The sequence below is a fragment of the Varroa jacobsoni genome, unplaced genomic scaffold (assembly GCF_002532875.2).
Source record: "Varroa jacobsoni isolate VJ856 unplaced genomic scaffold, vjacob_1.0 scaffold_226, whole genome shotgun sequence".
NCBI lineage: Eukaryota > Metazoa > Arthropoda > Arachnida > Mesostigmata > Varroidae > Varroa > Varroa jacobsoni.
Genome location: NW_019213128.1, coordinates 47103 through 64490, shown reverse-complemented (window position 1 = coordinate 64490; position 17388 = coordinate 47103). Strand labels below are relative to the sequence as shown.

The following is a 17388-nucleotide window of genomic DNA, read 5'->3' as shown; positions in this document are numbered from 1 at the left end:
TATCTATGCACGATTATGGTCGTTGTCGTTTTCAAGGCCTATATGGCAGCCATTGATGACGTCGACCCTGACATCAATGATGATTATTATGACACCGATAAAGCTGTTACACTGAACTGAAGAAGCTTTAAAATTTGAAAAGTCTTATCTAGTTCGTGCACTCGTCGCAACCTTTACAGTAGTCGTTACTGTTATTGTTCTAAATTACATAGATACCATCAGACGCACCTGTCCTGGTAGAAACGATGGACAAACACAGAAACGGTTTGTGAAGTTCTTCATCTCTGCCATACTTCTCTACAATACACGACTTGTTTATGAATTGCATCATCTTACACGTCTTCCATATGAATTATTGGTTGTCGTCGCCAGGGCTGTTCGCATGTTTGTTGCAGTAGTTCAACTTAAGTAGCTATTGTTTTGGTCGACGTTCTGAATGACTTCAGTATTTTCATCATTTTTCTCATTGTTGATGATGTTAGAGAATCGAATAAGTGAAGATAATTCAAGAATTGATCAAGAGTTGATCCCGAGTTATTGATCGCGTTGGTGGCATCCTCTCTAGACAGAGGTCTCTTCTCCCGAGCGACTTTCACTGCTCGATAGCGATGCCCCTTGTGCCCCGGCGCCCCCTACCAATGATGATGGTGATGACGTTATCGCTCTTGTAATGTGTTCTTGTCGTCGAAGCCAGCCCGTTGGAGATGTTGGACGAGAATAACTTTGCCAAAGGGATCCGTGTGCAGTTGTTTCAGCGCCCAGTTGTGATCTGATTTCATTCGCTGGCTGATATTCTTCACTTGACATCTTTTTATCACAGGATGAAGGCCAGATCAGACCCGACTGGGGTTGAAATTGATAGTTCTGTAAAGAAGTAATTCAGCGCTTTTTTAAAATGGCCTAGAGCTACATTTGTAAACTTAAATTGATTGATCGCGAAGCACTATCTTATTTTTGCTCGCAGTTAGACACATGTTACGATTAGAATCATAATATGTCAGTCACGATCGAATGAGTGTAGAAAGGGTCGAAGTTTTATGCTACCGAATTTTGAGGTGCTGGTGAGATACAGCGTGAGTTTCAGACTTAGTAATGGTTTTATTTGTTGTACTTTATATTTTAAGCAAAATAACCTCCCTTATTATCACGTACAATGGATCTCGCTGTCGTTTTGGCAGAGTATGCAGTACCCGGCTGCTCGTTCGCAGGTTCGGTATTTACTTGACCAGCTGCGGTTTCCACGTCCCTTAAGGCAGCCTCTTTATCTAGCTTGGCGAGCATTCCGACTCGACGCTCGTTTTCCTGAGCAATTCGCCTGCGCAATGCATCACGCTTCTGTCGCAACCCGCTTAGCAGTTGTTTGTCTTCGGCACGTGATGACATCTCGAGTCTTGCTGCCTTCTCGTCGATCTCACTTAAGGCCGTAGAGAACGCCTCCATTCTATATGGGTTAACCATCAGTTCATTCAGTGGATGTTCTAATAGACATAAAATTGAAGAATTCGCTAGACTGTACATCTCCGCCAAACGCTTATCATTTTTAGATTAATAATTGAAGTGCATTTACAGAAGTACTATTGATATTACTGTTACTCTGCACGAGCTGTTCCGATAACTCACGGCTAGACGAAAAGCCCTTTAGCAATTAACTCTGTAAATATGGCTTGGAAAATATCATTTATGACTGGCTCTTATTATTATTTTAATTATTAATGTTATTATTATTTCTTACTTAGCTTTTGTCAGTACCTGGCTATCTATCTGTCAAAGCAAAGGTGGCTCACTTGAGATCAAAGATGTCTTCAAGATGTTTATTACGCTGCTCTCGCAATAGCGTTAGAGTTCGCCCAACGGCCCTGATCTGCTTCCGTAGATTCGGGCACTCCATACACTGGAATGTCGGCGACGCCAGGGCCGATTCAAGCGCGAGGATCTGATACAAAGGATTTGCAGTGTGCTATTGAACAAAGCTTCAACCTAATATGCATCTTTATATATTACTACGTTGATGAGCAGGTAGGCAGACAAGTGTACGCCGTTATAGTGTTACAGCTACATTACTGCAAAAAAGTGATACATTGCACACTAGAAACACATACTTATACAATATTTGGCTGTCACAGTCAAATTCGGCACACGTTGAGATCGAATAACTTTTAAACTGGGCGCCACTAGCAGATTAAATTAGGTTAATTAATATTTTACTTTTCTAGAAATTCGTGAGTAAAGAACGGTTGAATTTACTCCGGAAAAAAATGACACAGAAGGAAGAACCTTCTAACCTCACTTTTAAAAGCTCTACAGCGTTGCAAAAATTCATCAATGATTGGGGAAGACGCTAGGCAATGAGGCTTTAAGCGAAAGTGGTGACCAGATGTCGGGATCCGAAGGACAAAATTCATTGCCGCAATCGAGGATGCTTTTCAAACAGAGGAGCTTGAGGCCTGTGGGCCTTGTTAGACAAAACTGGTATTTCACTTGTAACGTGTGACATACTTAAACTTAAACACTTAAAATGTAGACACTGAATAAAAATTGGAGCCCCTGTGCATTAATTCTTAAGCCAGTCTGAAATGCGAATGACATAATTCACGTGTGATCTGCAAAACTCTTATCCGCAGAAAACCTGCCTGGAGCGTAGGGTCGCCATAAATGAAGCATAGTTCAACCTCTAGCGTCAGCCAGGGGAACCAGGTCGTGGCGTGGCCCTGAAGGGAACTCGAGTTCGGTGGCGGTGTCAAGTCGATTCGGATGTAAAATGGTGATATTTGCAGTGGTTATCAGAGGCATCTAGTTCTATGAAATTATAGGCGGAAATAAACAATGAGTGTACACCAGCTGTCTCCAGTTCCTCGAGGGGCTTATGGACCGTTAACACGGCAATTGAAGGTGCGTGGTTTGGCTACCTCATAACAACGCCAGATTCTATTGCTATACGTCAACTACTTCCTAAATTTAGCAAAAAAGGATCCAACGTTTGCTTCAAACTGTCCATTCTCTCGATTTAAATCTATGTGATTACGGCGCTTTCTATATCCCGAAGAGGATCACTGATGGGCAAGCATTTACTATATTAAATATGAAAACGAGAATGGAAGATATATAGCTGTCCAGAGATTCTTAGAGCAGCCCCAACACATTGAAAAATCATTCTAGCCTAACTAATTCATCGAGTTGGGTCCGCAGGATTCACTTGCAGTATCCTAATAACTGATGTCAGTCCAAGTAAACTAAAGCTACATGTTGTTTAATGGCTATGTCAAGTATTATACAATTAATATTATTATTATTATTATGTATGCTAATAATTACCTTGCTGTTTGCCATAGTAAGAGCTTCCTCTTTGAGGCGGACCTGCAGCTCTGCTTGAACGGTTAGCGCGATACTTTCTTTAAGAGCTTCTTCTAAAAGTTCCAACCGATTGATTTCTTGGTTTGCTACATCGTTATTGTCATGATCACGATTACTGGGGTTGACATTGTTTCTGTTGCTGTTGTTGTTGTTTAGGTCACCACGCACACAGTCGCCGCTGCCCACGTCGCACACAGCAAATTCGCTGATATAATCCTTCACCGTTATGCAATAATCGCATTGCGATCGTTGTTCAAGAATATAAAGTTGTTCATCAGGAAGACATGCGATAACAAACCAAAAAGAATAGGTGGCGACGAAGGAATCAAAAAATCATTAACCATTACTTAAAACTTGTCATCAACTTTGTTTACTTGTCGTCTCTTCTTGTTTGTTACTCGCAAGCAGGTGTTACTGTCTCGGTCATATTATAACCTAGCTATTATTTTTTGTTGTATCATTATCATAATTATTTTTATTTACTTATACGTATATACACCGACAAGGTACTCAAAGACGACTCCATGGCATTACTGTGATGTCTGTTAAAATGACTTCTGTTTTACTCGGCGTTTGTCTGGTGTGTGTGTGTGTGTGTGTTTGTATATTGTTCCATTTCCGTTTAGCCGTACACACATACACATATATATATATATGGCTAAGCAAGCAAGACTTGTTCTGTCATGTGTTGACTTCTGTAGGTTACTGTAGGTTATCTTATTATGTATAAAGGCGTGTTCCTTTGTATGTGCGCTGTTTTAGAATTAACAAGGAGAGTTAGAGAATATGCACGACCAAAGTTTATTATATCTGTATAATATACTATAGAGATATATTCGTTCATACAAGCTATAGGCCAAACAGAGGCTACCACAGGGAGACGCCTATATATATATATATATATATAGACAAGGAGGAGGAGAAAGGGAGGGTTATGCTTGCTTCGGTCGTTTTCTAGATGCGCATCATCTCATCATCACGATAGTTATGATCATCATCATTTTAACCGCTACACACGGGTATGCCTGTCCGTAGTATTGTTGTATGATGTGCCTAAAAATTACTCCAGTTGTCTGGTCAATAATTGTAATTCGTCCTCCCATGGATAATCTATTCTGTTTTCCTTTCGTTTTCAATAAGGACATTTTTATTATTGATCATTCATTGCCATTGGAAGTAATAGCTATATTTATATGGGATGTTTTCCAAATCAAATAATACTGGAGATATAAGCTAAGACGCAGGCGTTATTTCAAGAGACGAATAGTGTTGTCCTCGTTGGGGCATCCTGACGTATCTTAATTTCCTGTAAACTGTTTTTATTAGCATTCATCCTCGCAGCGTGGATACCTTTCGCCTGCATGTGACATGTGCGTGTGTCCTTATTGTCGAAGGCTCATACAATAGACATCCTACATTCAAGTGGAGAATCCGTCATGTCGTCTTTAACAGAATTGTTTTAAACGGTTGTGAGCAGTTTTAGCGGTAGCCATAGCGCCATTCCGTAAGAAGCAATAATTCTTAACGGCAGTACCAGACGTAACACTCGAAATATAATTTCGTCATATCATACCATTAGACATAATCATAGCATCTTTTCCGGGTAGCTATTGGAACCATCATTGGTACGTTGTTATTATGCGAGCAAAAATGCGCCAACTACTACTAGTACCACTTCGACTGCTACATATTACTGAATTGTTCGGTGGCAGTAGTAGCAAATAAAACTCCTTTTCTTCATTGTCTTTGAAGAACTATTTTTGTTCTGTAAGGGTTGTTTTTGCTTCTAATATTGATGTTATTGTTGTTGCCGCTGTTGTTTAATTTGGCTTCATTTCACTTATCATCGGAGCAGTGTACGCCCATGTTATGTATGCATGTTGGATAATGCGATATCTACATCTTAATTACGCTATACTGGACTATATGTTGTAACGGGGCTAGCGTACGGACGGGGTCTTGCGTCTCGTATCTGGGGGAAGGATGCGAGATACTGGACCCTAGCCAGTCTGTCGCCTCGTGACGTTATTTGTGCGACACGCAATCGAGGATCTTTCTGTTCAACCTTCTTGCCTATTTTATGATATTATGTATTAACATCTTCTTTGCCTTTAATGGGCAAACAATTGAACTGAATTTTAATACTCAGGGATGCAACATGTCGACACATTGGAAGCATTTTCGAAGTCACAAGGTCACTCGTCTCGTCTCATACTTTTGTATAACCTAGAAAAACCGAGCTCGACGTTAAACTCGGATATAATTACTAGAAGCCTCCCATTGTCGTCACCATCATAATTATCGTATTAAGCAATCTTTTAGTATTAACTTTATAGTTATTAATAGTTCATAAGAGACAATTATTAATCTCCATTTGATATGGGCTATATTTGATTTTATAAAGGCATTCATCGAAATCCCTATTAGTCATGAACCGGAACCAGTTACCGACATTTCAAAGAACAATACATACTCTTTCCAGCTGAATCGCTTGTGTATGGGCTATTTAACAAGGGTAAAGTAATTTATGCCATATTAAGCGCATTCATCTTACAAGCCTCTTTCATCAGTTCTGGGGGGAAAACGGTTTACACTCAAGCCTCGCATACCGATGCAGCGTGATATATATTTCGATGGAACATTTTGATGAAGATTCAATTTTTCGTTTGCACTCTTATAGTACGTCTATATGTATCATACTTCACGTCGGAACCAAGATTTTTCTCATTTACGAGATTTGGTTCTTTAGTATTTTAATACATACAGATCAACAATTTGACATTCAAGGTGGTACTTGCCATAATAACGACAAGGTTATTCTTTGTGGAACGTCAAATACGACAACCCCATGTAAAACCGTCACTTCGAGAGGCTCATTTTCGAGCCTCTGAACAGGTTTAGTGTTTTGGTGTGTGCATCGCAAATTAAAAGTCGCCTTTGTTCAGGTTCCGACATTCCTGGTTCTTAGGTCTGCTGTTGGCAAGCAGCAATCACATGGGGTACAATTACCCCTTCCCATAATATTTGCATCATTTTCACTATGGCCGAGTGGACAGAATCTGGTCTTAAATTGAGAAGTCGATCGACAATGAGCCTGCAACATGCAAAATGATCCACCGCTAGATCAACACACTTGCTCTATGGTGTATACCTTTCATGCGCCTGATCGCGTTTTTATATGGTCGAATGGTAATTGTGCACGAACACTAACGCATGCAATAACTGTACATAATATGTATATATATATATATATATATATATATATATATATATATATTATTTTAGAATTTTGCAACGAAAAATTGTAGTTATACACATGTTTCTCTGTATCATTCGACGACCGACTGTTGTTCTCACCCATTCTTAGTAGTTTTATTATTATTGTTCAATACAGACGATCACTGTGCGTAATTTATCGATGTTATTTGTGATGTGGCAGTATTCTAGTTATAATTGTATCGTGTCGTGTCGTTTTACGCAAGCGTTTGTTTTAGGCTAGACTTATCTTTGCTACGACTTTCGCCTTTCAATAGCCGCTGGGTTTGCGAGCGTTAGCAACTAAGAGCCTTTTATTTGAAATATTATTCGTGTAGGACTAAAGTAAGCCGCGAATATTACGACTATTATGAAGACTTGAACAGAACGGTTACTACTGTTACGGATATAAAGATCTTAATCAGAACGAAAACAGAGCTAGCATTCGAGTGCTACCTTTGTGGCGGCACCATTTGGATATGAATGAAACCTTGGATACGAAGCCCAAGAAAGCCTTATTTGATCTGCGTCTAATTTGTTTCAGTTTCCTTTTTTGTTAGACGGAGTCTGTTGCCTCCCACCATCCATCTGGGAAAGTTATGTTCAGATCTAATAGTCGTTCCCCCCTCTCCCATTTACGGTAGTGCTCTTACTATGGTTACTAGCGGCAATTCCAAAATTCATTCATATGTAACCTTAATGGTCAAGGAACGGGGACATTCTTAGCAATGTTTTGTAAGCGTCTTTTTACCTAATCGGTCGTTAGGGAGGCGAGTTCCATTATGAGCTTCGTAGGCCGCTAAGTTTTCCTGTGTCTCATGCCGGCTCATTCCATCACCCACTGGTTCACAGTAGTAGTAGTGCTGGTGGTGATATATTCTATAATGACGCATTACAGAACAACGTAGCAATGGTTGAACTATGGCAATCGCATGCCATACCAAACCTAAAATCTTCGTTTTTTTTCTGCCTTTTGATGTCCTCGCTTGTGAAGTCCCAACGCAAGTCAGCATCTTTTTCTTTCCCAGTGCGGTAAGTCGTCGATGTGCGCAAAGTACTGACAACCATCAACAAATAGAGCTTCTGCAATTTGTGGGGCTCTTAAGCATTCCATTGATTCAAAAAGTGATACTTTCATTCGATTATACTATCGTCTGTAATGGCTCTCCTCCGCTGAAGATGAAGACACTCTACCGCTAACATCATATGGCCGATTTTGATGTTTCAAATCGCCGGAGCAACATGCATAGAGAGGAAAGTTTCGGCCTATCTCAGTTATGATGTTCTTGTTGTATGCCGCAGCAATAAACATCACGTTTAGCCTCTGTCATCAGTCATGCTGTTAGTTATGATTCGGTTAAACGCTGCATAAATTGGGCGTAATTAGAGCATTTTTGCGAAACAACTGCGAACAGTCTCGTTTTATATGTATTAAACAAATCTGCTATACATATATTCTGCTGGAATGGCTCCCGTCTCTTCACAGGATTATTCCCGGTGCAACAACGATGACGCCAAATGGTATCAATCAAGATATAAGGGAAATTTAGTCTTGGATATGGTTGGTGTCTGTCAGCGACTTTTTGTCAATTGCATGATTAAGAGCAGGTGTAATGCGCGACCACATGGGCACTCCGTTTCGGCTATTTAATCGATGTTGATCAGTGTGGTATATGCCTGGACCAGAACAGAGTTTTTCATGATTGTTTAAAAGACTGCGATGATCACTGTCGTTTCTTAGTGCTTGTCACTTGATGATGTCATTATACTGCTGTTGTTGCAAATGTGATTAGGGCTCTTTCTGTTCAAGCCACCCATTTTGTAGTGGTTGCAGGTCAATGTTGCCGTTGTGTCTTTCTTGGCGCTGTGGCTTGGCGTGGATGGCTGACCTGTCTTTATGACTCTCAAGGTTGCTATCCATAGCAATATGTTTATGTACTTCTGTAGTTGTTATCTTTGTGTCATTTCTGTTATTGTTGTTGTCGTTTTTTTGTTGTTTAACTTAGAAAAAATTTGAAAAGAAGCTCGAGGCAGCGGCCGCTGGATTCTATAGTTGAACGTTGACGAATTGAGTGTGAACGAACACGTCCATCCGTCAATGCAGCATTAATGTAAAAGCGAATACAGGATGGAAATTGTAAGTATATATACAGTATGATCCGAAAATCGCTTTCTACATACAACTAAGAATATTCTTTTAATAATCATTGTCATGAGTGAACACTTGTATGTTGCCTTACAATTACCTAGTATCGCTACTTGTTACCACTCAAATATGGTTCGTCGCTTCGGCAGCGAATGGTTCTTTTTGTCATGTTTACGCAATGAGTATACGTACGGGTCTCTGCTGTTGTGCGGAGGCTTGCGGTCTTTGCTGTGGTGCTTGCGCTCTTATTGCGGTCTGTTGTCCTTGTGGTGCCTGCTGCTGGGGGCCAGGGCCCTGCGCCGCTTGTTGAAGCTGTTTCTGTTGGGGAGTGCCACTAGCAGTTGGGGCTGAGGCTGCGCTTTGCTGCGGCGGGTGAGGACCAGGGCCGCCTTGTGGCATTGCTCCTCCGGTTTGGAACACTTTAAGTTTCCTATAGAGACCACACGAGTGCAAAAGCATGCATACAGTTGACTGGAGAATTGCAGAAATTTCATTCTAAACAGAACGGAATTTTTCGTTGTACATTAAAAATCGCTTACTTTGCACCGAACGTTTTTTTACAACAAATAATATAAAGCCTTTATGGAAAGCACTGCATAAATCGAGTTTGTTTTCAGACACTAACTATATTGTAACTTACTCGGTAAGTTCTTGTATTTGTTTTTGCATTTTAGCTTTTTCCTGTTCGAGGTCGGCCATAATGTCAAGTAATCGATTAACCTCAGCCTCGTCTGCTCCCCCACCCCCGCCACCCTGGCTCAGTTTCATTTCGAGGTCTGCGCATCGCATCGTCATCTCTTGTAGCTTCTGGATCAGAGCCTCATCCGGGGCGCCACCGTTCGCATTAGCGCTTTGAGCGGCCAACATCTGCTTCTGTTTTTCCAGCTCAGCTTGAGCCTGTAACGGAGATAAAATGTTGAGACAGATTATTAGTGCTGGAGGCCTGCAGCTCCCACAAAAAAAAATTTTTCCCGCAGTTAGACGGTATCCTCATATATATGTCGGTGTTCGACGGACTAATTCGACAGTGAACGAATCTGATTTCTATCAGTGGGCTAGGAAACGGTAGTTCTTAAGGGAAAATATTTGAACGTTAAACGTGGGGCATGCTACTACTTTGTATGTGATTTCATTTTTACTTGTTTATAAGTGTTGCTAGGTGTCACAGTACCAGCAGCTTTATGTGCTCAACATCTACAATGTATTTTGACATTAATGGGTATTTTTCGAGGTTAATGTCATTTCGCATTAGTGTTTGGATGATGGCCACCAAAAATGTATCTTTTCTGCTTAACAAGCTGAACCGGCTAGGTTGGTTGTCTACGTCAAACCTTTTTGACGTTAGCCTCCGCGGCATCAATTTGCTCCTTTCTCTTCCTGAGTTTCTGTTCAAGTTGTTCAAGCGCTTTGTGTCTTTCGTCCAGCTGTTTCTTCATCGCGGCCAATTCGGCTTCCGCCTGGGCCTACGAACCGGTGTCAACGACAAAAAAGTATATTACCAAATTAGTAAATGGAAATTACTGATATAGAGCTAATGGACTGCTGAGCTGAGGAATTAATGAATCTGACACAGTGATTAAGCAAAGGCTTCCGGTAACTGTTATTTATATACATATATAAATATAAATTTGCTATTGCAAACGACCAACCGTGAAGATTTTTTTAATACGAAGAATTGCGGTGGTACCAATTAAACGAACCTGTTGCGCGTTGTTTGCCTGGTTGGCCTGGCTGGCTTGAGCCAGCTGTGCTTGTAGTTGCTGCAGTTGTTGTTGCATCGCTGCCTGTTGTTGAGTGCCAGCCTGAATTGTGGCCTGAAAGCACACATTTCAATATAAATATGCTGAGCTAGTAGAATTTCCATCTTTGAAATACGTTCAACTGGTTTTCCTTAGCATTTAAAAAAAAACTGATTTACGTAGACACTATTGTTCACTTATAGTATTGATAATATTGATGACCTACATGACTGAAGACCTCATAACTGTATTACAAACATTACAGCACTCACTATCACCATACAAAGAAGTTAAACATGTTACCTCTCGTTTTTCGATTTCCTGCACGAGATTTTCGAGTTGTTGCTGGAAGCGTTTTCGTTCTTCTTCGAAGTTTTTGATCTCGCTCTGAGCCTGCTCGAGACCTTTCATGTACTGTTGGACTTCCTACAAGCGCAAAATGGCAATTCGATATAAAAAGGACGGATAAATAGCGACATTTTGTAATTCAAAACAAGTTCAACATACTACCCCATTAGAAACTACTGATATGAGAAATCCCAAACACATCGTGCTGTTGGAGTATCTATCCATGAAGAATTATGCCAGCATAGATTTTCTACTAGTGATATATTGGATTGTCGAACAAGTACTGACGGTTTTCTAGCTAGACGGCTTTAAAGCTATATATTTTAGCTAATGCGAATCGCGCCGGGCCGCTGTTGGCGTAACCTGAAAGCGATCTAGCAGCAGGTGCTAAAATAGTTAAAATGCCTTTATTCAGACTGAAGATAGAACACCTTAGAAATAAGTGAACTTTCTCAAAAAATTCGCTTCATTTTACTATTTTGTTACAACCAACGCACATATGCTGCCCAGTACCATAAAAAATGTATATTATTTATTTATCAGAAAGAAACGCCTTCGTTCTGGAAATTTCGATGTAAGGGATATTCTTCATAGTGATCGACTAAATGAGAAAGTTGGACAAAGTCGACACGCAAGGAGCCCCATATATCGCCACAAAACTGAACATGATCAAACACTGTTAAACTATAAAAAGAATGGCTCGACGTTTGTGTGCTACATGAATTGACGCAGAAGCATTTACTCGAGCGTTACTCTAAAACCGTTGATTACGGGACATAAAAAGTCGATTGTATACATTGGAAATACACAAAAATGTATTTTACAGCCTGTGGCAAAGCCCGGACTGACGCCAAAGGAAACGATGCTATATGTTTGATAAAATTGAAAAGTAATCATTCATTATGAGTTGTTGCCATTTAGCAAAACGATCGACTTCTGCTCTCAAAAATTAACAAGATTACAATAAACATTTGAGGAACACCGACCGGAATTAATGAACACGATGGGTATCGTTTTCCACCGTGACAATATATATCATCGCCTTCCACATATACCTTTAGCTACCTGCTTAAAATTGAGAGAATTCGGATGGAAAATTGTAATGCGTTCGCCGTATAATCCGGATCAATGCGTTCGCCGTATAATCCGGATCTTGCGTCATCAGGCTATCATCTATTTCGGTTTCTGTAGAAATCCCTTAATGTCATCAATTTAGTTTCAATAAGGGAATGCAAAAATCACTTGTCATAATTTTTTTGCTCAGAAATCAAATAAGTTAGTAGAACTGTAACAAGCTATCGAATTATGGTGTTGCCACAAAAATGTCAGAGAATTATCGATCAAAATAGTGCATAGTTGTATTGCTTTAAAATGTATAGAAAATATAGAAAGCACTTGCTTCAATTTTAAAAACCGTCAATACCTTCTCAATTACTCAATATATGTAGGGTATTTGTTCGCGTCTGTTATACCCATAACTGTGTCTATTAATCTGTTATGTTATTCATAATGAATTTGTAGCTTGCCTAAGCTTTCTTTTCTCAAACGTAGCATTCAGCTTGCGTATATACATATAGATACACCGATGTAACGATACTTTTCATATGAAAGTACTGAAACGTCTTAACTATTCTTATATAATATACTATTCTTTGATGTACATCCATATTGTAGGTTAGATTTGCATGGAAATGATTAGCAACCTGGGTGAGGCGCATGTTATCCTGTCTCTGAGTCTCGAGCTCGACTTGCATTCGATCCAGTTCCATCTGAAGCTTTTCCGCCGTCTGATTGGCCGTTGCACCGGTACCGTTCTTTGCAGCGCCATTTGCTTCCGTTTGGTGAGGCTGCTGTAGCTGTTGACTTGCCGCAGCCGCAGCCTTTGCCGCCGTTTCTTGAAGCTATCGTAGTAATAACAACATCGATCAAAAAACACAGTAATAACATTTCGTCGTGCTTTTAGAGGCATGGCTACTTACGACTACAAAAAATTTTCAAGTGTTGGTGACTAATTCAAGAAGTCATCAGATTACTTACAGACATTTTAAAGCTATATCAGGCTGCTAGAAAAAAGCGTTTTATTTCTGGACATATTCTGCTCTCTGAACATATCTCTTCGTAATAAAAAATCACCATACTTCCCATTTGCAACTTGAGTAGCATAAGAACACATTAAAATATGTATCTTGTATTATACTGTCCAGAGACGACTGAACAAGGTGCTTACTTCATTGCCGCTGAACAGGGGCCATATCGACAGGGGGAATTGCGTGTTCCTTGATTTTAGTGTCGTAACTAGGCGCTGCAAGTGTTTGCTTATTAATCGGTGGGTTACTAAGTAATCTCATTTTCGAAATATCTTTGTTTCACCATTATAACTTAGGTAAGTCTGTAAACTCTCTGCAGTTATCCTCACGCAATTGTTTGCGACCAATGCAGGGCTTGTCTAGTGTTTCTCTAGGCCTTTTTTAGAAAGCTTTAGTTGCTCGAAAGGATAGGGTACAAAATTTAGAATTATTTGATGCGCTTTGCAGCTGTACGATGTTTCGAATGTTCGACAACTTCTCATGTGCAGCGATGACGTGCAGCGCAATAGGTCTCAATTGATTTCTGCTGCATGTATCAAATTAAAAGAAGGCGCGAACTTGCCGTACAACCGGCGTGCATGGCGCTTCAGTCGCCCGACGGTGTCTGGTATATTGTTGATGGATTTAAACCAGCCAGGAAGGCGGCCAAAGGATTACTCGCTCCATCTTTGGTTAACTTAAATATTTGTATCAATAAATGTATATGGTCGAAATAATACCCATTGCTGCCATGTTGCTGCTATGTATAGCGTTTGATATTATTTTAGATATTGCTGTTGGAGCTATTGGAGTAGATTCTCTGCTAGCCACGCATTCCCTTGCAAAGGGCTGGTCAGCGCGCGCCAGAGAGTTTAAGACAGCGCATGCGTCGCGCAGAAGGGGGCGCTGTTGTAGCCGGGGTCTTTCTAGGATCCATCGAGTAAGGGATCACCTTGCCGTGGATGGTGCTTGTCGATCGCTCTGGTAGGCTGTTGGCCAATGATCGCAGCTCAGTCACCTTCGTACGGTGTCACGTGGCGAGTCGCGTGGTGTTTCCGGTCCGTGTGTTACTACTGCTGCCTTCGTTCGGACCTCGCTGGCGGTGTTGATTTGTCCTCCGTTCCGATCAATCTCTAATACAGCTAGCAGAGTCAATCTCATCACTATGTCGGGCAGTAAAGCTTTCGATCCGATGTCGTTCGCTCAGGATTTCGTTGCTGGCGGTATTGCTGCAGCAGTCTCAAAGACGGCGGTAGCTCCTATCGAGCGAGTAAAGCTGCTTCTGCAGGTGCAGGCGGCTTCAAAGCAGATCACGGCTGACAAGCAGTATAAAGGCATTATCGATACCTTTGTTCGTATCCCGAGGGAGCAGGGCGTCACCGCGTACTGGAGAGGCAACTTCGCCAACGTGATTCGTTACTTCCCCACCCAAGCCCTTAACTTCGCCTTTAAGGACAAGTACAAGCAGATCTTCCTTGGTGGAATCGACAAGAAGGCGCAGTTCTGGCGGTATTTCGCCGGTAATTTGGCGTCGGGTGGTGCTGCCGGGGCCACCTCATTGTGCTTCGTTTACCCCCTGGACTTCGCCCGGACACGACTTGGTGCTGATATCGGGAAAGTTGCCGGCGAACGTGAATTCACTGGCCTCGTCGATTGCCTAAAGAAGATAACCAAGTCTGATGGCATTATCGGACTGTACCGTGGATTCAACGTGTCTGTTCAGGGTATCATCATCTACCGCGCCGCCTATTTCGGCTTCTTCGACACTGCTAAGGGAATGTTGACCGACTCCAAGAATACAAATATCATTGTCTCCTGGGCGATCGCCCAAATTGTCACTACGGTCTCGGGTGTCATATCGTATCCGTTCGACACTGTTCGTCGCCGTATGATGATGCAGTCTGGGCGTAAAGGCGGTGAAATCATGTACAAGAATACGGTGGACTGCTGGGTGAAGATCGCAAAAAATGAAGGTGGCAAAGCATTCTTCAAAGGCGCGTTTTCTAATGTTCTCCGTGGAACTGGCGGCGCTTTGGTGCTCGTACTTTACGATGAAATCAAAGCATTAATGTTCTAGGAATCGCCGACACCACACAATTCTAGTGGTGGTGGCAAAACAACAACCACAAGGGAAATCTAATGGCGTTGTCCATTTCTAACATGTGTTATAATTAGTTATTAATATCGTAATATGATGAATGAAACGAGCTGAGAAGCTGACGTGAAACATAGGCACACGAACGACCAATACGTTCAAATTAAGTCGTTAGGCTGTAGCAACACAAAAGTGGTAGAATAAATTACTAAAAATGAACTTTTTTTTATCAACATTACAAAATTGTACTTATTATCGTGTTTCATCAAAACAGTAACTGCTAGTACCGCGGGACGTAGGGACGTAATCTTTTTAAAGACTCACCGTATTTAAAGCCGGTATACCTATAGATTTAGTATGTTAAACAATGCCGCACGAGTATAGGAAGCTGAGTGCAAATAGCTCTAGATGAGATTTAGGATGTTATTATTAGGTAAATTTTAGCAATTTTATTTGGCTTGCGGCCTATAGGATAGCTAAGTAGCAAGCTGAAACTTTCAAGATTTTAATTTTTTACTAGGCGTTCGGAATAACATAGCTCTAGCTACGTAGTGATGAAATAGTTTTAATTTTACAAAGTGTTCCTGGTCAATAACAATAAGTGTGTCCTTTAAATAAGAACCGATAAACGTGCACAAGGTAAGCTTTGCTAAAACAGGTTGTATACGTGAGTTGGAGCAGAGTTTGGGCCCGGCTTAAATAAAAATCAAACTAAATTTTATTGAAGCAACGATTAAAATAGTCTTGCTAAAATGACTTAGATTTATAAGAAATTACTGTTCTTCAGACATAGAATTACTTCGTTGAATTGTAGCACTCCTAATTCTGTGGTAGGTACTGAAAGATTAGTTCGATTTAATCCCGAGATGTAGTCAAGACAATAACTGAACGTCGAGACTTATTTGAAAATTGTTTTACACAATATTTAGTTTCGTGTTTTTCTTGCATAATGAGCATTTATTTAGTACAGCAAAAACAAGTAAATTATGCGCGTAACCAGGTTTCTGCTATGAGGATGCTCGTTAGCAATGTAAAAAGGTCGAGCTGGAATTCTTCAATAAAGGAACTTGTTGCAATATGTAAGTAAAAGAATAGAACACTAATTCAAATAAGTCTTCCTTCCGTTCTAAACTTAATTAGATAGTAGACGAAGTCAATAAAAATGAACGTCCACTAGGTCTTCTTCTATGCCGAGTGCGCTGAGCGTTCTTCCTTTAAATCTCTATTAACAGCCAATTAACATTCGAAATCATAAGTGAAGTATGCATAGGAGATCAATTCTATACGCGGTTCCTTCTATTTTCTAATTGTGGTAGCATATGAAGACGGTTCCAGATTGAGCTGACGATAAGCACTGAAGCCAGTGCCCACGCCAAATACTTTATCATTGTCTGTCCAGACCGTTTATAACAATAATCAACCTTATTGAGTAATTATTTTTATGTAGTTTAGTTTGAGCACAGTGATTTGTGGCAAAGTAAGTGTATTTAAACAAGAGAGACCAATTTAAAATTTGATCTGCAAAGGCCTTACTTTACAGACTACTTTACACACGTCATGCTATTATGATTTCGGTATGCATTGGCAGTACAATAGGATCTAAGATGTATTCGTAATCGATCTCTCGATCGATACTAATCGATAATAATAAGAAAATATGATGAAATAAGATGAACGTCACAACGTTCATTGTCTGCTCGAAACATACGTTTTTGTACATTCACACCGCCGGAGCTAATACGTATTCACATTTGATTGTCAATTCACGCACGCTAGATACACGCTATCAGGAACATCGGTTCTCGGTAGTCGGCGATCACGCCTGCTATAGTTATAAAACCAGAGTAGCCATAATAATCATAATAGGGAGTGATTGATGCCGAAGACGGGGGTCTGGGCTAGCTAAAGGCTTGCGCAAACGAAGCGCGCTGCTGCAGTTTTTAAGGGAAAAAACGGTTGGTAATAAAAACAGGTTATGGCAATGGAACGAGAGCAGCAACGCAGCAACATGCAGTGCATTTGATATAACTATTGAAGTATGCACAGCATTTATGGGTGTAGTAATAAAGAAACGCAGTTCTCCCACTCTACCTATATGTAACTGATGGTAGCTCGATCGCATGAAAACGGGAAAAGCAGATGAATGTTCCTGCGGGTTAACACGCAGCATTAAGATGAAACGCAACTATATATTACATATTTAGTGACATGAAAGGATTTACTTGTCAACAGATACTAAGCATCACTTATTCAGGCGCTTGCGAAATGTCTGTTTTAACGTCTTCTTGCATCTCGTTACAGATTACTAGGGAATCGCCTTACCGTCCACGTAAAGTTTGAAATTAGCCTCAACGTGCGCTAAATAACAAAGTATGTCTAACAGAGGGC

The 17388-nt window shown here is 40.6% G+C and overlaps 2 protein-coding genes across 2 annotated transcripts in view; one reads left to right on the top strand and one right to left on the bottom strand.

Moving 5' to 3' along the window:
* brp (ELKS/RAB6-interacting/CAST family member bruchpilot) overlaps nt 1-17388 on the bottom strand; it is a 60026-nt gene that overhangs the window by 7410 nt on the left and 35228 nt on the right. The window contains exons 22-31 of the mRNA XM_086973621.1: nt 12543-12740; nt 10795-10917; nt 10453-10566; nt 10084-10215; nt 9393-9649; nt 8945-9182; nt 3313-3567; nt 1785-1933; nt 1153-1441; nt 229-864 (exon numbers count right to left, since the gene is read on the bottom strand). Of these exons, the coding sequence (XP_086829747.1) occupies nt 562-864; nt 1153-1441; nt 1785-1933; nt 3313-3567; nt 8945-9182; nt 9393-9649; nt 10084-10215; nt 10453-10566; nt 10795-10917; nt 12543-12740 (2058 nt within the window). The 3' untranslated portion in view covers nt 229-561. The remainder of the gene's footprint in view (nt 1-228; nt 865-1152; nt 1442-1784; nt 1934-3312; nt 3568-8944; nt 9183-9392; nt 9650-10083; nt 10216-10452; nt 10567-10794; nt 10918-12542; nt 12741-17388) is intronic.
* LOC111273771 (ADP/ATP translocase 1) lies at nt 13853-15243 on the top strand. Its single transcript, XM_022855708.2, has one exon. It carries the CDS (start codon nt 14071-14073, stop codon nt 14980-14982), a length of 912 nt encoding a protein of 303 aa, XP_022711443.1. The 5' UTR covers nt 13853-14070; the 3' UTR covers nt 14983-15243.